Here is an 18402-nt window from a genome sequence, read left to right as displayed (position 1 = left end):
CAAGTAGGCATTTAAAAAATCCAAAATTGGTTTGCTGAATTATTAGCCTCCCCCACAAAAAAAAAAAAAAAATCACTTTGTATTTATTTTTTTACTTCCCTGTCAAGAGCCCATCTCCCAGATAGATTGTAAGCTGCTAGATAGTTTCCATTTTTATCTTTGTATTCTGTGTACCAGGCACAATTCAAATCTGGAATTTTAAGTCATTTTACCCTACTCTTCATGGCCCTTTTAGTCATTTTACAGTAAAATGACTAAAAGGGCCGTGAAGAATTGGACACATATGAACATCTTTAATGGGTGCTAAAATCAAGGTGGCGCCATTTGGGGTTTTCTTGGCAAAGAGCAGCCTTTTGCCATTTCCTTTTCCAGCTCATTTGACGTCTGAGGAACTGAGGGTCAAGTGACTGATCATTGTCTGAGGCCAGATTTGAACTCATGACCAGGAGGGACTCCTTCCCCGGACCATCCGGGTGCTTATTAGTATGGATTACTGGTATCTATCTACATCCATCACCCGCTCTCTTATTTCCTGCGCCAGAAGCCAGCCATGACAGGGGAGAGTCTCTCGGTTACAATATTTTGAATAAATAGACCAAGAATATTAATACATTATAAAAGTTCCGTTCATATGAAACAAAACAAAATGAGAGACAGACAAACGGAAATACAGAGAACGACAGAGGAAGAGACAGAGACAGACAGACAACTCCAAGATAACCGCTCCCTTCCAGGTCCTCAGCTTCCCTCCCCTCCCGCCCTGTCTGGGCCCAGCCGTTGCATTCTACCCCGCCGACCAGAGGGAGGCGCCCTAGGTTCCCGACCTTTCTGGTCGCCTCTCCCAGGCCGCGCTTGCCCCAAACCCCGCCTCTCGCGCAGCCGCAGTGCGTCGCTAGCTGGCAAGTAGGAGGAAGCCGGGAGAGGTGAGTTCCATAACCTCAGCGTAAGGCCGGAAGGGAAGAGAAGATGGTGCTGGACCTGGATCTGTTTCGCGTTGATAAAGGCGGAGATCCGGCGTTGGTCCGGGAAACCCAAGAGAAGCGCTTCAAGGACCCGGGGCTCGTGGACCAGCTGGTGCGGGCGGACAGCGAGTGGAGACGATGTAGGTGACGGGCCACGCGCGGGAGAGACCCTTCTTCAGATCTCCCTGACCCCGATCTCCCCTCGGCCTGTCCCGCCCTGCCCGGGTTAATTTGGGAAGGGATCCTTCATCCTCCTCCTTACCCAGCCCATACTCAGCCCTCCCGGAACCCCTCCACCTTCCTTTGGGCCCCCGCCCAGCAGCAGCCGGCCGGGGTCGCGGGCACTCGCTTGGCGCATGCGTGTGGAGAGCGTGCTGTCAGCCTTCCTGCGAGATAGGGAGCCAAGGTGGGAGGGGATCCCGGGAGCTACCTTAGCTCAGAAGCCCCCTCCTCCTTTTTGCCGGAGCAGATAAACGATTAAAGTCTAGCCATGTGCTGGGCTCCTAATTTTTTTTTTTTTCCCCACCAAATACGTATAAAGCTGATAGCCGCTTTACCAGCTGGTGGGTCCAGGAGTAGTTTCATCCATCTTGGGATCAGTCATGTAGCTAGGAAGGAATGGGCGGGTAGGACTGGAATACCCAAAGACTCAGGACCTTGTCTTTGAAGGGACGCAAAGTTCTTCTTGCAGCAGTAGATATGGGAGAGTTAAGGAGGGTCAGCTCTAGATTTACTTCCGTGACCTCTTGTTGGTACAGAGGAGGGTAGAAGCTTGTTGGAAATGATTTTTTTTTTTGGCAAAAATGGAGGTAGAAGTCAAATCGCTCTCTAATTGCAGATGTCTAAGGAACACTGGGGCAAGGCAGGGCATCCATCCTGGACTGAAGTGGATCACTATTTGGCAGGATGCTGCTGCAGTTCTTGTGATTCATTTCGTCTGATGCAATACACTGGCAACCAGCTGGGAGCAGGGTTCCTTGAGATGCTGCTGCAAATGCCCTGAAACTAGGGTTTGTCACTTTAAAGGTCTTGAGAAATTGATTTTCTTGGTTTCTTTTTAGCCTGGGTTTTATGCTAATTCTCTTCAATAGTGGTAGTTCATGTGGTTTCCCATATAAACTTTTTAGAGAGTGATGTCCTATATACTTTCTTGAAGTTCTGTGTTATGTTAGAGGTTTGCTTCCTTGCTAATCTTTACTCATAAAAGATGACAGGATTCAACTACTTTATGTTTAGAGAAAAATAAAGCTGGGTCTGAACAAGAGTCAGGACCAAGTTCTTGAATAAGAATGGCCCCTAAATTTGTCTATACCTTGGCCACTGCTTTAGTTTTCCCGTATGCAAAATGGAAATTTAAAAAACAACTTCAACATTTCTAGTGAACAAATAAATAAAACAAAAAATATATAGGATGTTTTTCTCCCAAATCTTATGTGTAAAATGAAATTAATTGTATCTAACAATCAGTATTATTTTTCACTGAATATTAATCCATCTTTATGTGAAGAGATCTCATTTAAATTATATTTTTAATAATTCATATGTTTTAGGTTTATAAAACACATTGCTGTGAAATAAATTAGTGTAAGTATTATTCTTGTTTTAACACATTAGGAAACTGAAACACATAAAGATTGGCTCAGTGTCTGGTAGCTGGTAAGTGTCACAGCTTGGACTCTAACAGGGGAGAATTGGCCTGCATGATCCCCAAAGTCCTCAGTAGCCCTCTTTCCTGTGATAGTAGTAGTAACTCACATTTCTCTTCTAGCCTGTTAATATGTACAAAATGCTTTCCTCGCAGTAATATAATCTTCATAAAGGAGGATAAATCTAAGAGTATGAACGATGGTTGAGAGGTGAGCCAAGAGCCTGTTAAAGTGATCTACATGTTGATAATGAGGACTTATGCTGGGATGTGACAGTAGAAGAAGAAAAGTTTGAATTTATTAGAGATCTAGGGAGATTAGGATACTTGGTGAACTGGTAGGAGGAGAAGTTAGGAAAAAGAGTCAAAGAGAAATCCCTATAATAATTTTTTATTTTTTTGGGAGGGGTCTGTGGAATTTGACTTCACTGCTCTATGAAGCTCCCTATGAAGAAACCCCCTCTCCCAATGCAAATCATCGCCTGCTTTGCCAGTTTTAGAGTGTTTGGACCAGTTTGAAGTCTCTTCATTTTTTCAGCTTGATTTAATCCTGAATCTTTCATTCCTAGGCAGATTTCGGGCAGACAACTTAAACAAGTTGAAGAACTTATGCAGCAGAACAATTGGAGAGAAAATGAAGGTAAGAAAGCCGCGAAATGATAAAGGCCTGGAATGAGATAATTTGATACAGATACTGGATACAGTATGATTGATCACATGCCATGAGACCAGTATTGTCAAGTACTGCCCCATTTCTCAAATTTCTTAAATCTGAGGTCTATTGAGTTTTTCACTTCTCAGTTATACAGAAATTATATAACTCTAGGAGCAATATCCAGACTGGTACTTAAAGAACCCATGATTTAGTCAATGAAAGATATTCCATTCATTAACATAGATGGTAAACTCTTAATGCCTTTCATCATAAAAGATCCTTTCAATGAAGTAGCCCAGGCAATAAAATTCAAGACAGCCTCAATGAGGAAAATTTAGAATTTATTTGGTACCAAGCTCGGGATGGAGTTCTGGAGTTCTAATCAAATTCCAAGCCTCATAGAACTAAAGACCGCCTTATAAACATTTTGTAACATTTTGTTACATTTTAATCTGTGATTTGCATTTTACAACAGGAAGATGGGGGTTTTACAGGATAAGAGGAGAATCCCACCTGGGCAGATGTTTTAACATAGATAGAGGGTTTCGGGGTACCACCCTCCCGGAACAGATACCCTTTAGGGCATTGTTGAGCTGGCCCTTTGAAATGCAAAAGAAGTCCCCCAATCTAGCCGAGCAAACTTTCTTCTGCTGGCCCAAGGCAGAAAGGAGGGCCATTTGTCCATTTCATCAATATTAGGAGAGTGTTCTTGTGTTCTTTTTACTTTCTCAAGTAGTCTTTCTAGACATTAGCTATAGCTTTATCCTGTTCTTTAAACTTAACTTGGGAAGTAGATTCCTCTCTATTTTGTCTGTGCATAACAATTACAGTGCTTGACACACAGAAGACCTTTTATAAATGTTTATGTGTAGAGAAGTCTTCCCCTCTGTTGAATGTTAGCCCTGTTTCTTCTTGTTCTTTCTTTGATTTTATACCAGCCATTTCCAGATAATGCATTCTCTCGAATCAACCCTCTCTTAAAAAAAAGAAAAGCAATTAAGCAAGACCAATGAATACATTGACAGAGGATATTACATTCCATATCCACAGTCCCTGGCATCTCTACCAAATAGAAGGACATGCTTCCTCATTTTTGTTCCAAGACTGGTTATTACAATTGTTTAGTAATAGTTTTAATGATTATTATTGTATTGGTTAAAAAAAATAGAAGAGTAGATAAGTAGAACAAACTAAGTTACTGAACTTGGTAACACAGTATAATAAACCTAAAAACATAACCTGGGGAAGAGCAACTGTTTGATAAGAATTGCTGGAAAGTGATTTGGCAGAAATTAAGTTTACACCATATCTTCAAAAGAGGTACATTCCATGAATCTAAAACATCATGACATAAAAAAAAATTAGTAGATAACAAGATTAGATGATACCTTTGCAATTATGACTGAGAGAGAATTATATTTGTCCATAACTATTTTTACATCATCTATATTTCCTGTGATCTGTCCTAACCCATGTCTTACTGCCAAAAATGTTTTTAAAAATAACAGCAAAACTAACCACTCCATGGAAGAAGTCTGATATTCTGTGCAGTGTTCTGCACCCATAATTCCCTGTCTCTGCAAAGTTGATGGGGAGGTATCTTCTAATCTCTTTTTTAGGGGGTCAAACTTCATCATTGTGATTTCACAGCATTAATTTTTTATTGTTTTGTTATCATTCTTTCCATTTATGTTCCATTGTCCCAGGAGAACATGCAGAATGACTTTAACAATGTAAAGAACAAAAAAAGAAACTGATTGCTACATAATTATAATGACCAAACTTAACCCTAGGAGAGTTCCTTTTGTTTCAATCATGGAAAACTATGGGTGTGGAGCATGCTATATGCTGTCAGCCACAGGTGTGTTGGTTAGTTTTGCTAGGTTGTTTTTTTTTTTTTTCCCTCTTTTAATCTTTGTTTTAAGGCATGGCTCGCTGGGTATGGAAGGAGACAAATGTGGTATAAAATAAAAAACCCAGTAAAAATAACATGTAAAAGTACTAAGCTTTTATGTTTGTTTTATTCTCTTCATTTGCATTATTGCAGTCACTATATTGTCTTCCTGGTACTGCTTACTGAACTATATCTGAAGAGTTTCCCCAGATTCCTGAATTTCTCATACTTGTAGTTCCTTAGGGGCAATAATAATCCTATCATATTCCACAATTTGTTCAACTATTCTGTTTCCCTTTATTCTCTCATCAGCAAAGTGATCTCCCTCGTAAAAATCTTTCATGTACTTGAAGTAAAATTGTAGTTCAGCCTCTTTTTAGGTAAAATAATTCTGATCCTACTTGTGCTTTGTGTGATCTGAGCAAATTTATGTTTGCTTCAATTTCAAAAGAGTTGATCATTTGATAATTCTATGAACTTTTCTATCTTTTAAAATTCTTTTAATCATTTTTCTCTACTTTTTTTTTTTTTTTTTTGCTGAGGCATTTGGGGTTAAATGACTTGCCCAGAGTCACACAGCTAGGAAGTGTTTGAGGCCAGAGTGTTTGAGGTCAGATTAGAACTCAGGCCCTCCTGACTTAAGGCCAGTGCTCTATTTACTATACCATTTAGCTACTCCTTTTCTCTACTTTAAATCATTCAAAAATCTTTGTCTATTACCTTGAGATTGACTTTCATTCAGTCATTAAACTTGTTCTTTTAACCAGAGCAGCACACCAGAGTAGTGGCAGTGTGAGGAGAGAAGGGAATCTATTCAAGACATATTACAAAAGTGAAATTGGCAATCCTTGGTGAAAGCTTGTATTTGGGGGCTGGGGATTATGAAAATGAGGAATCCAGGATGAGCTAGGTTGTGAGCCTGAGGAACTGGGAGAATGGGGATGCCTTTTACAATAATAGGGAAGGTAGGGAGGTGGGAGGGCTTAAGGAGAAAGATGAGTTCAGATTTAGACATGTTGAGTTTAAAATGTCTCCTGGATATTCAGTTCAAGTTGTCCAATAGATCTGACTCTACCAGCAAGTTTTTTTAAGTTTCAGTGAATCTCTCTTCTACTGATTGGTAGTAGTCAACATATTACTAAGACCTATGTTATACATTTGGCTAGTGACCTACCATGACCCTTAGATATCTATAGTCATGGAAATTACTTTCTCTGGGAATCTTGACTGTGTTGTTGTGGAACTATTTGCATATTGTTTGTATCCTGGCTGAGGTCCCAGAACTGTATTATTTCCCTTCTTCCTTTCCAGTCTCCCCCACCCCACCCTATGCCCTCTCTGGATATACACAAACATTGCCAGTTATTCTCCATTGCAAGGAAATGAAAGTGTGTGTTCCCATTTTGACAAAAGTCTTACACTTAGCTTGATTGCCAGCTCCATAGTATGGCAGGACAATTTTCTACACTCCTTTGTAAACTGGCTTCTATTAATTCTTTTTTTGTGTGTGTGTGTGAGTTATTTTGCACTTAAATACATAATGAGAAAAGGAAAGAAAAAAAAAAAAAAACCACGTATACAGCGGACCATAAGAGAGGATTCAATATAAAACAATAAATTTCCATTTCAAGAAAACTTATATAATATTACACATTGTTTTCAGAGCTGCTCTACTTTACTTCTTTGTGGGTTTTCTTTTGTTCTTTGCTATGTATGTTTTAATTTTATCCCCCCTTGCCCTAAAAGAAGGGTACAATTAAGTGTGGCTAACACACACACACACACACACACACACACACACACACACACACACACATTCATACACACATATGTAACACCATACTATGCTTACTTCCTATCTATTTTTCTGAAGGTGGATAGCATCTTCCTTTTTAAGTCCAAGTATTTCCATATTTTTCTAAATCAACTAGTTCATCATTTCTTACACCACAGCAATATTCCTTTCTAGATTCAAACAGCATTAATTTTCATAGGATCATTGAAGTTAATTTGAGTATTTATAATAGAATACTTGGTTGTTCAAAGTTCTTAAAACACTACTGCTATATAACGTTCTCTGGTTTTGTTTATTTTGCTCTTCATTATTTTGTGGTAGTCTCTCTGCTTTTCTAAAAGCATTGAGCTCATCATTTCTTATAACAGAGTAATATTCCATCATGAACATATACCACAATTTGTTTACCCATTCCCCAGGCTACTATTAATTTAAAAAATCTTTATACCTCCCATATTGTCAGGGGCATGAAAGGTGACTTGCTGGACACCCTTCCTAACTTGAGATTCCTCCATAGGCAGCATCCATTTGTGTCTTGATATTAGGCAGTTTGGTTTTCTTCCCTAGATACATTGAACTCCACAAACATTAAGTCCCTTTAAGAGACAACAAGGCACACATTGTGTAGAGTGCTAGATCTGGAATCAGGAAGACCTGAGTTCAAATTCAGCCTCAGACACTTGTGTGACTGCCTGTTGCAATTTTTCACCTTATAAAATGGAGATTATAACAGCATCTGTCTCAAAAGAATGTTGTAAGGATCAAATGAGAAAATATTTGTAAAAAGTGCTTAGCCAGGCACATGGGTGCCATATTTTACTAGGTATATTTCTTGTTCCCTTTAAGTCTCATTCAGAGTTTATTCTGCCCTTTTTATCAAGGTTATTTTGCCTGACCATCTTTTTCTTTTGAGGAATGGACCATCTCACCCAATTTGTATACATAAAATAGAATGAAGGGGAGGTCAAAGGAATAGTATCTTATCTCTACCAATTTTTTTCTTTTTGTAAAATCAAGTCACATGTATTGGGTAAAAGAATTAAGAAACACAGATCCTCCCGAGATCAAGTCAATTTCCTCCATTTTACAAATGGAAATTCAGACTCTGAGAAGGGAGATCACTTGCCCCAAATTCTCTTAAGTAGTCTGCAGCAGAACCCAAATTCCAATATAGGTCTCTGTTCAAGTTGTCATAGTGTTCTACTGGGCCTGAAGAGGATGGTTTGATCAGTTATTGTGAAAAAGAAACACATTCCATGTCACTAGAGCCTTGTTTTCTAATGCTCTATAGTGTTCAGTGTTATCTATGACTTAACTTTCCCCAAAGGTGTAATGATCTTTGGCTTGCATGGCATTCTAAACTTAGCTCTTGTTGGAAAGGAACTTGTAACTCCCAATTTTCAACAAATGAATTCCTCAGTTTGCAGGAGAAAAAGGGGGATCCTGTTTCCTTTATCAGAAGCAGGATGATTTAATAAACAGAGAGGGGGCCTTCGAAGGGGAAGATTTATCTTTAAGTTCTGCATCTGACACTGGTTGTGGGGCCAAGTCATTTAGCCTATTACGGCTCCAAGCAACTCCCCCAACTGCATGCTGCAAATAAATTGCTAGTCAGCACTACTAGAGAACTTTTCCAAAGTGAGAGTTACTTGGATGTATGAAATTACAGGTGTAGACCAAAAATAATTCCCAAGTTGCCCCATACTATTAACTCCTAGTCATAATTTTTGCATTAAGTGAAGAAAAGATGATGTGAATTTATGGGGGGGGGGGGGGAGAGGAGTTGTTTTTTGTTTTTGACAACCTTACTTAGGCCAGGGATATTTATTTGAAAACTATTCAGACTAGAGTATGGTGTTATCTTTGGTTTTTTTTTGTGATGAGTAAGGTTGAGATAAGAAAACTGAAAAGACTCAGTTGAATAGACAAAGACAAAGTTGAATAGCAACTTTGGACATGATGATTTATTTATAAGATGATAGCAAAGAACTTAATTTCTCACTCCTGTTTGTTAATGGATTGTTTAAATTTGGACAAAGCACAAAGGTTCCAGTTTTGTTTGTTTTAAATTAGTTGTATCTTTTATATTCCTTCCATTTTGCCAGATCTCAGCCCATCCGTATCTTATTTTAATGTTTAATGGGGGGAGTTCCCTTCTCAATTAGCTAGGCTGCTTCTTTTTCTGGAATGTCTTTTGTCTTTTATTTTAAAAAAATGTTTTATTGATATTTTTTTAAAAAATCAGTATCACTTCCTAATGACTACCATTCTTACTCCTTTATTCTCTTCTAACAGACTACAGTTAAGCAAAACAAACATATACCTTGAGAATACTGAAAACTGAATGTTTCATTTTGCACATAGTCTCATACCTCTCTAACAAGACATGGGAGGCATATTTCTGTTAGTACTCTGAAGTCATACTTAGTTACTATATTCATCAGAGTTCTTTTCTTTCAGTGGTCTTTTCTCTGATCTTAGTGTGATCATCATATAAAGTATTCTGACTTTTCTCTGCATGGGTTCACCCAAGATTTCCCGAGATTCTCAGAATTCTTTAGATTTTGTCATTTCTTACAGTCTGATAATATTACCTTACATTTAAATGCCATCATTCAACTCTTCTCCAGTTGGCAGGCACTTCCCTGCCAGCTCTTTGCCATCACAAAAAGGGCTGCTATCAGTATTTTTGTCTTTCTGGAACCTTTCCCTCTGTCTCTGACCTACTTGAGTTCAATGATTTCTTTTATGTTACTTCTCCAAGTTTTTCTATATTCCAGGAATACTGAAAAATATAATTAAAGTTAGTACAATATTTTGAACTTTTTCAAAATTCTTTTACGTGAAAGTATATGTTGGGTGTACATTTAGAGAACTTTGTTGGAGTTTGCCTCTGCTTTTATATTATTGGACCCCTTTCTCTCTGCAGAAAAAAGAGCCTGTGGGGGATAATGAATCCTTACCAGAGAATGTGTTGAACCTTGATGACCTGACTGCAGACACCTTAGCGGTATGTTAGATTTTCTCTTTTTCTGGCACAGCATGACTGGATTGGGTTTTCTGTTCTTTTTTCTTGTGACCTTATTGTGAAATTTGCAGGTATATATATGCTCAACTCTGCTGTCTTTACTTTCTTCAGTCTTGTGAACTTGTGCAAAATAGAAGCCTGTGCATCTACCATTCCTTTGCCATCCCCTATATTCCAAAGTGTTCACTTGCCATTAGTGTTGGAGGCAGATGAAAAATAGCTGTGGAAAGGGGTAATGCAGAGACTGAGAAAGGGGAGATGCTAAATCAGTGTTTTAAGTTTTCACCATCTTTATTTCCCAAATACAATCCAGTGTTTTGAATTTGAATCAGCATATGACTAGCATTATATGTTATGGGAGAAACAAAAGAAGTATCAGTACCTATTCAGGAAGCTTTCCTAGGGAAAAAGCATACATAAAACAATTGGGGAACAATGAAAAACAAGATCTACTGTATTGCTTAATTAGAACACTCAGGAAGATCTCAGAGAAAATTCTTGTCAGGATTATCCCATCAGAATTTCTCATAATATATAGAGGGCAAATGGGCAGAAATTCTCCTGTGCTTTAGTTATTCCAAGGGAAAACATGAATGTGATTATAAGGCAGGGATGGTTTGCATGTCTAATCCTTTTGTGAAATAATTCTTTGAAAGCTCAAGTTGTTTGTTTGTTTTTAGTGGCATATTGAGATATTGGAATTTTTTAGTGAATTCACATAATCGGGAGTCAAGGCATTTGATTTAGCATAACCTGGACTGGCTTGGGTTTCTTCATGTAGAGCCTGAAAGTGACACAAATAAAAAAAGTCCGACTCCTTATTGATGAAGCCATCATCAAGTGTGATGCTGAGAGGATACAATTGGAATCAGAGCGATTTGAAAGTCTTCGAGAAATTGGGAACCTCCTCCATCCCTCTGTGCCCATCAGTAATGATGAGGTAAGCCACAGTAACCCTTATGGGAAAGCATCTTTCATTGCTGTTTCTCTGTTCTTGGGGTAAGAACTTTGAAACATTGGCACTCTCTGAATAACAGGCCCTGGGTCACAAGCAGTCTCTTTTGTGTCTCTTCCTTCTGCCCACCAGTTGGGAATTGAAGCAGTCAGATTCCTGCCTGATTAGGAAGTAGCAGAGGCAGCAGGTAGGAAGAGATGCTGGCACAGAAGTCTCTTCTAAATGGGGTTGCTCTCCCACACTGCTTGTTGCCCAGGGAAGCAGTGGGGTTGGTGGGAGGGGTCTGTTAAATCAACCTAACCCCCTCACCCACACCCAACTGAGAAGAGGCAGGTTGAAGGGAAATCTGCATGATAAAAGTTTCCTGTGGAGCTGGAGCTTCCAGAGCACAAAGCAGCTCTGAGCTCAGTCTTTGTTCCATGACACCCCAGCCGTGGCAAGGCCCATCTGTGCCTCTTTCATTCATTCTCTGTTGAGCATTAAACTCTCTGAGGCCTGGTGTGCAAGAGGCTGCAGAGCTGAGACAGGCAGTCGGGGTCAAGGCCCTGATCCCACCCTTACTCTGGCCTCTGGACCAATGAGAGCCAGAAAAAAAGAGATCGCATTCTCATCAGTACTTCAGGCAGCGCTGATTGTCAGGAGAAGGTTGCCCTAGTGGGGGCCTTTCTAGAAGGGCCAGAGTCATTTAAAAGGGTAAAAGCAAAAAGAGGACTACAGGTCTCCTGAAAAATCATGATCTCATTCATCATGTCTCTAGTCCCCTGGACTCTCCAAACTAGCATTTTGTGTCTTGAATAAAGCTTCCTGCAACGTGTTTTCTCTAGGCTCTGTTTACAGTGAACAAAGCTCAGTTGTGGGTTAGCTAGAGGCTTTCTTCACAAAACTGTAGGGTTTAGACAAAGCTCACTTGTGGGTGAGCTAGGGGCCTTCTTCACAAAACCGTTTCCTCTTAATTTGAGTATCAGATAGAAGATGATTACTGAATGAGGACTCCTTGTCCTCTCTCTTGATTTTATTTGCTCAGGATGCTGACAACAAAGTAGAAAGGATTTGGGGTGATTGTACTGTGAGAAAGAAATATTCTCACGTGGACCTGGTAGTGATGGTGGACGGCTTTGAAGGTGAAAAAGGAGCAGTGGTGGCTGGAAGCCGGGGCTACTTCCTGAAGGTGAGAATGGGAACTAGTATCCACAGCAGGATGAATCTGTAAAGCAGCAGTCCAGCCTGCTAAAGAGAACTATTTTTGCTGTCTTTATATCTATAAGATATTGTTATCATTCATATATTGTTCACTCAGAGGGCAGTGGGAGATTTTTGAGGAGGGAAGAAGAAAAAAGAAGGGGAATGTCAGATATCACAGTAGTGACATGGAAAAGGTAACAAGAGCATGGTAAATGCCAAGTCTAGGGTAGAGTCCATCTACTCATTATCTAGCCAAGAAAGTAGTTATTTATAATAGTGGAATCAGATAATGTTTTCTAGGCATGAGTATCCCCTGAAGCCACTTCCAAATGGGACCTCCTCTGGAACACCAAAGGTCATGGCTTTAACACCCACTTCTCCACCAAGCAGCTGGAGAGAGGTCATACTTTGTCTCATTTCTGTTACCCAGCTGTCCCTTGGGAGTAATACTTCTTCCAACTGGCTAAGTCTGTAGAAAATGCCCAAGAGGGAGGAGATTTGGGGTTTTGAACTTCCTTAAATTGGCTAGTCCCCCAAAAACTGTCAAGGGAAACTATTCTAGATTTAGTTCTTTTTACTTCTGAAAAGCATCCATGGAAATCCTATCATCTCTCTTTAATAACCCCTAAGCATTTGTCACGAGTAATGAGAGTTCCTATCTCCAGCCAGAATTACTCTAAAAGAAAGCTCTGTGAAAGGGAAATTCAGTGTTTAAGAATTGAGTTGGAGGAGACCTTGCTCTGAATTCTGTTTTAAAAGGACAGTTACATTTTTTTTTAAAATTTGGTATCTTACCCCACCCTTTCCTCCTGGTTCTGCCCTCCTGTTCTTGGCCCCTGAGAGCAAAAACAAGAAAAAAAATTGGAAATTACAAGGAGGCAGATATAGATCTGATGTCAGAAAAAACTCTCAGACAATTAGAACTGTCCCAGAGTGGAACAGGCTGCCGCCAGGTAGTGAACTCTTTCCTTGGAAATCTTTAGGCTGAAGCCTGATAACTACTGGGCTGGGATGTTTGACAGTTGTGAGATACCTTTTATTTGTAGCTTAGACTAGCTGGCCACCAGGGTTCCTTCCAGAACTCAAAGTTGATGCTTTTCCTCTGAAGGTTTCATTGAATGACATATGGAGGCATGGAGCGATAGAGAACCGCCACACGGATTTGTCAATTACAGTTCAGAAGTTTTCTTGACTTCTACAGTAATAACTGGGTTTTGATAGGTCCTGTCACCCAAACTGCTTCTGTTTTAATTTTGGCAGGTGGCTTAACTCTACAAGAATCAATAAATCTTTGTTCCTACAGGGAGTCCTTGTGTTCTTGGAGCAGGCCCTCATCCAGCTTGCCCTTCGAACCCTTGCCAGCAGGGGCTATACCCCCATCTATACCCCTTTTTTCATGAGAAAAGAGGTGATGCAAGAGGTAGCACAGCTCAGCCAGTTTGATGAGGAACTGTACAAGGTGAGTATTATAGGAACAGATGGGTAATTTCTATGTAGAGGGAAAACAAACTAGGCTACGATAGGAGGGAGAGAGTAAAGGGCCAGGGATCTTTTAGGGAGCCATCAAAGTCTACCAGCAATGTAGGAAGAGAGAAAAGAGATTGCGGCCCTTGGTAACTGATTAGAGCTCATTATCCTTCTTCGTCTCCCCTTGCTCAGTATGCTTTGGAGGAAGAATCCCTAGAGCTCCAGCCCAGAGGGGTCACCTTTTGAATGAGAGGCCCTTCTCTTGTCTCACTCATCTGAGCCATCTTGTATCAGGTTTCCATCGAACATTAGTTTTCCTACTTGTCTCTTAGCCAGCAACGGCAGGAGAGGAGGGGAAGGGAAGAGGCTCCCTAAGGATAGTGAAATATCCTTATTATCCAGAATGCTGGATTTGGAGTGGGAACACCTTGTTCAGGAAGCTCTGTTCTCCCGTGTGACCTGGGCCAGTCTTTTCGCCACTCTAGGTCTTATTCTCCTCATCTGTAAAAATGATGGGTTTGGTCTAGGTGACTTCTTATACCCCTTCCTATTCTAAAATCTGATTTGTGGTCCTCACAGGTGATTGGCAAAGGCAGTGAAAAATCTGATGATAATTCCTATGATGAGAAGTACTTGATTGCCACCTCAGAGCAGCCCATTGCTGCTCTGCACCGAGATGAATGGCTTCGACCAGAGGACTTGCCCATCAAGTATGCTGGCTTCTCTACCTGCTTCCGCCAGGAAGTGGGCTCCCATGGTCGTGACACCCGTGGCATCTTCCGGGTCCACCAATTTGAGAAGGTGAGTGGATTTATCTTTCAAGCCATCTAGACTGCCGAGAGGAAATACCTAATCTGAGAGTGAGTCATTTGAGGTCACATTGAACCACAGTTCACCTCTTATGCTCCTGCCTGAAAAGGATCTCTCCTTATTTGTGGGCTTCTGGGATCCTTAATTGTGTTTGCTGGCTTTCTGGGGAGAGGAAAAGTTTCAGAAAACGACTCTTGCTCTGTATTCCTCTTATTTGTCTCTCCTAATTTGAGGATTGTTTTTGGTAGAGAACTCAAAAGAGAAGAACTCTAGTATTAATAGCATAATATATTAAGATAAAGCACACTAGACTTTCAGACAAGAGACAAGTCCTGAATTTTTCCTGCCTCTGACACTTACTCATTGTATAGCTATGGAAAAGCCACTGTCTTTCTGAACCTGTTTTCTTCTCTGTAAATGAGGCTAATAATAGCTACAGTGCCTCCCTCATGGGATCTTTTAGAGGCTTATAGGAGATATAGCACATTAAAGTGTTATCAAAATGCCATCTATCAGTAGTACAGAGGAGCTCTGGCTTTGTGTTCTGGGGCCCCCAGTCTTCTTCTCACTGTTGGCCATCTCACTGCTGTGTCCCCACTGGCACTTGGGTTGGCAGGTCAACAGGAGAAGAATTGGAGAATTAAATTCCCTCCTCATCCTCACTCCTGATCCCCCAGATTCCTCAGTTAACTCATCCTAACCTTGCACCTTTGTCCCCTCTCTCTAGATCGAGCAATTTGTCTATGCTTCACCACATGACAATAAATCATGGGAGATGTTTGATGAGATGATCAACACTGCTGAGGAGTTCTATCAGGCCTTGGGCATCCCTTATCATATTGTGAATATTGTCTCAGGTAGGAAGCCCAGAGCCTGCTGTCTTCTTTGACTCTTTTCATTATAGTTCATAAATATCGTCACCATTTAGATTACTTCACAGAAGTATAAAACAACCCTGCTAATTGGGTACATTGATTAAATTATTATAATTCCATCTGTGTAAGCTGAAATTAAAATATGTGCCCTTCTTACTCTGCTCTGGAGTTAGCATATAAATTTGGCTACTTTGGGAAAAGGGACATTAGATGAATTTCAGAAACCTCCTTTCCATCTTCCATTCCTCAGAGAGAAGAGAATTCTGCACTTTAGTTGATAGGAATGATTTAAAGGAAAAGTGGCTTTGGTCTAACTTAATAGGGAGAGTAGTAAAATAGGAGAAAATCCCCAAGCCTTGGTAGGAGTTTCTATTCCCCTGTTTTGAATTTTCGGGCTCTTTCTTTGTAGGCTCTTTGAACCATGCTGCTAGTAAGAAGCTGGACCTGGAGGCCTGGTTCCCTGGCTCAGGAGCCTTCCGTGAATTAGTATCCTGCTCCAATTGCACAGACTATCAGGCCCGTCGGCTCCGCATCCGCTATGGGCAGACTAAGAAGATGATGGATAAGGTAGGGCAAACAGGAAGAAGTAGACTCTAGGATGAGAGCTAAAAGTACAGTTCCAATCAGCCTTAAGGCTGCTGAGGGAGGCTAAAGATTTCTGTTTAGGGTCCAGAAGGGGTCACAGTGGTCAGGGCTGGACTCTTAGCTGTAAGCCTCCACTTGGCTTTGTTCCCTTGGCTGGAGTGAAGGATAAATAACTGCTTCCTTGCCCAGAACTTGTTGAAGATAGTTATTAGGCTTCTGAGAGACTCACTTAGGTTTTCAGTGACATTGTAGGGATACTCTTCTTCCTAGGTGGAATTTGTCCATATGCTTAATGCCACAATGTGTGCCACAACCCGTACCATCTGTGCCATCCTAGAGAACTACCAGACAGAGAACGGTATCATTGTCCCTGAGAAGTTAAAGGAATTCATGCCACCAGGTGAGATCTCTTTCCCCTCTTCCCCTGTTTCTCTTCACTCAATTTACCATCTTCTTTTTCTACTCTAAAAATTGTGTATCTCAAATCCCAGTTGACCAGGAGACACCTGATTTCCCCCACTCCCTTACTCCATTCCCTTCATTTCCTCCTTCCAGCTCTCCAATATACTCAAGAGGTTTATCATATATATCTCAAACACCTTATCTTCTGAGCCTCTCCAAAGAACATAATGAATTTTTTTGTGAATATAGTTAAAACTCTTATTCAATGGAGAGGATAGAGAAGGCCATTATAGGATCTTCTTCCCTCAGAGAGTTGCCGTTGACTCAATTCTTCCATGGGCTCACGACCTCTTACCCCTAGCTGCTAAAAACCACTTGGTTTTGCTTTTTTCCCTTTTTAGGTCTTCAGGAATTGATACCCTTTGTGAAGCCTGCCCCAATTGACCAGGAGCTATCCAAGAAACAAAAGAAACAGCATGAGGGTGGCAAAAAGAAAATGACGGCGGGAGATGCAGCCCTGGAAGGTCGGCTGCAGAACATGGAGGTCACTGATGCCTGAACTTAGCTCAGTTCCTCATTCTTTCGTCTCTGCCAGCCTGGCACCCAGGACCCTGCCTGGGGGCAGCAGAACCAAGCACCCACCCATTGCCCCACCCCATCCTGGCCCGAAGCTACAGAGTCCGCTCGTACAACGTACCTGCCTTTGCTTGGACTGGGGGCTTTCTCTCTGATGACTGATAAAAGATATAATAAAGTGTCTGTGGGAGGTCAGCGTTTCCTTGGTCACCCTCACTGTGCGCTAGTGCCTTCTGACACTTCTGTGAGGCGATCCCAGCCCACCTTTCTGTTTCACAAAAATAAGTGCCCTTGGCTTTGGGGGAGGGTGTCTCCTGTGACTCTGGAGCACCAAGAGGGAATTTCTAACCAGGCCCTGGAGATCTGAAGTAGGGAGAGCAGTGGCAGTGTTGAGAAAAAGTGCCGAGAAAGAAGTAGAACTTTGGGGAATACGGATTTACTGGCCTGGAACATTGTGGTTTTAATGATGGCTGCTGTTACCAAGGCAATGGAGCTACATATAGTCAATGATTGATTTGTAAAGCTTCCTGAGCCCCTTTGCTGTTGTAGCTTGGATCATACAGGAGAACTTCGTTAATTCAAGTCAATCGAATTAATGCATTAAGCACTAGGGCCTGTTGTATATAAGGTGCTGCTAAGATTTAGGGAGACAGAGGCAGAAATAAAATGCACTGCCTCCAGTACTAGTAAGGGGAGGTGGCAGTGCTGATACAGCATGTGTGCACAGAATCAAACGCAGCCAATCAATGATCGTTTATTAGGTGCCTGCTATGTGCCGTGCTAAGTGCTGGGGAAGTGGTTTGGAGTAGAAATAGGGAAGAAGAAATTGTTGGCAGTTACAGTGAATTAAAAAGTCCTTGTATAGAAGGGAGCCTTGAAAGCCACATGAGTTAATCCTTGAAGGTCACAAGGCATTCCAAAGGGCAAATAGGAGAAATGAAGACCAATCTTTGGGGAGGGGAAGTCCTATTCAAAGATCAAGAGGAGGGAATTAAACTCTTGTTTGGAAAATAGAAAGGCACATTTAAATATGAAGGAAAGGAAGGTGGAGTATACCTGGAAGATGGGCTGGTCGCATGGCAAGAACAAAGGATGAAATCGATAACCCTCAAAATGACCGGAAAAATCATAGTTCCAATTCTTGAGAGAGCCACTAAGAGGAGCAGGTGTAGTTGGTTGGGAGCTGTATTATTAGGAGCTTCCTAATTGGTGAGATCATTGATCCATTAGAGTATTGAGTATCTTATTTGAGTGCAGAACCTGGTCAGATCCATATTTTAGGAATATCAATTTGTTAGCAATGTGAAGGACAGATTAGAGAGAAGAAAGCCTGGAAATGGGGAGCAATTAGGATGCATTGCCACCAGGTTATGGGTGACGACAGTTTTGTGGGGGACAAGAATAAAGATATTATAAATGTTACAGAAGCAGATTCAGTAAGACAGCAACTGATTGGATATGGTGCCTCTGAACTGTGACTAGCACTAATAGGAAATACAAATAGAAACAAAGTAGAGAGTAAACACTAATAGGAAATACAAATAGAAACAAAATAGAGAGTAAACACTAAT

General features: G+C 40.9%; 1 protein-coding gene across 1 annotated transcript; it reads left to right on the top strand.

Moving 5' to 3' along the window:
• The first annotated feature begins 885 nt into the window (after nucleotides 1-885).
• On the top strand, nucleotides 886-17026 carry SARS1 (seryl-tRNA synthetase 1). The gene is made up of 11 exons (XM_051993161.1): nucleotides 886-1102; nucleotides 3177-3247; nucleotides 9881-9961; nucleotides 10761-10919; nucleotides 11959-12102; nucleotides 13420-13575; nucleotides 14163-14384; nucleotides 15121-15250; nucleotides 15678-15835; nucleotides 16124-16253; nucleotides 16657-17026. The coding sequence occupies exons 1-11, from the start codon at nucleotides 967-969 to the stop codon at nucleotides 16812-16814; spliced, it is 1545 nt and encodes a 514-aa protein (XP_051849121.1). The 5' UTR covers nucleotides 886-966; the 3' UTR covers nucleotides 16815-17026.
• Nucleotides 17027-18402: the final 1376 nt, after the last annotated feature.

This window comes from Antechinus flavipes, chromosome 4 (genome assembly GCF_016432865.1).
Source record: "Antechinus flavipes isolate AdamAnt ecotype Samford, QLD, Australia chromosome 4, AdamAnt_v2, whole genome shotgun sequence".
NCBI classification, from domain to species: domain Eukaryota; kingdom Metazoa; phylum Chordata; class Mammalia; order Dasyuromorphia; family Dasyuridae; genus Antechinus; species Antechinus flavipes.
The sequence above is the reverse complement of the archived record's forward strand: the minus strand, read 5'-3'. Positions and strand labels throughout refer to the sequence as shown.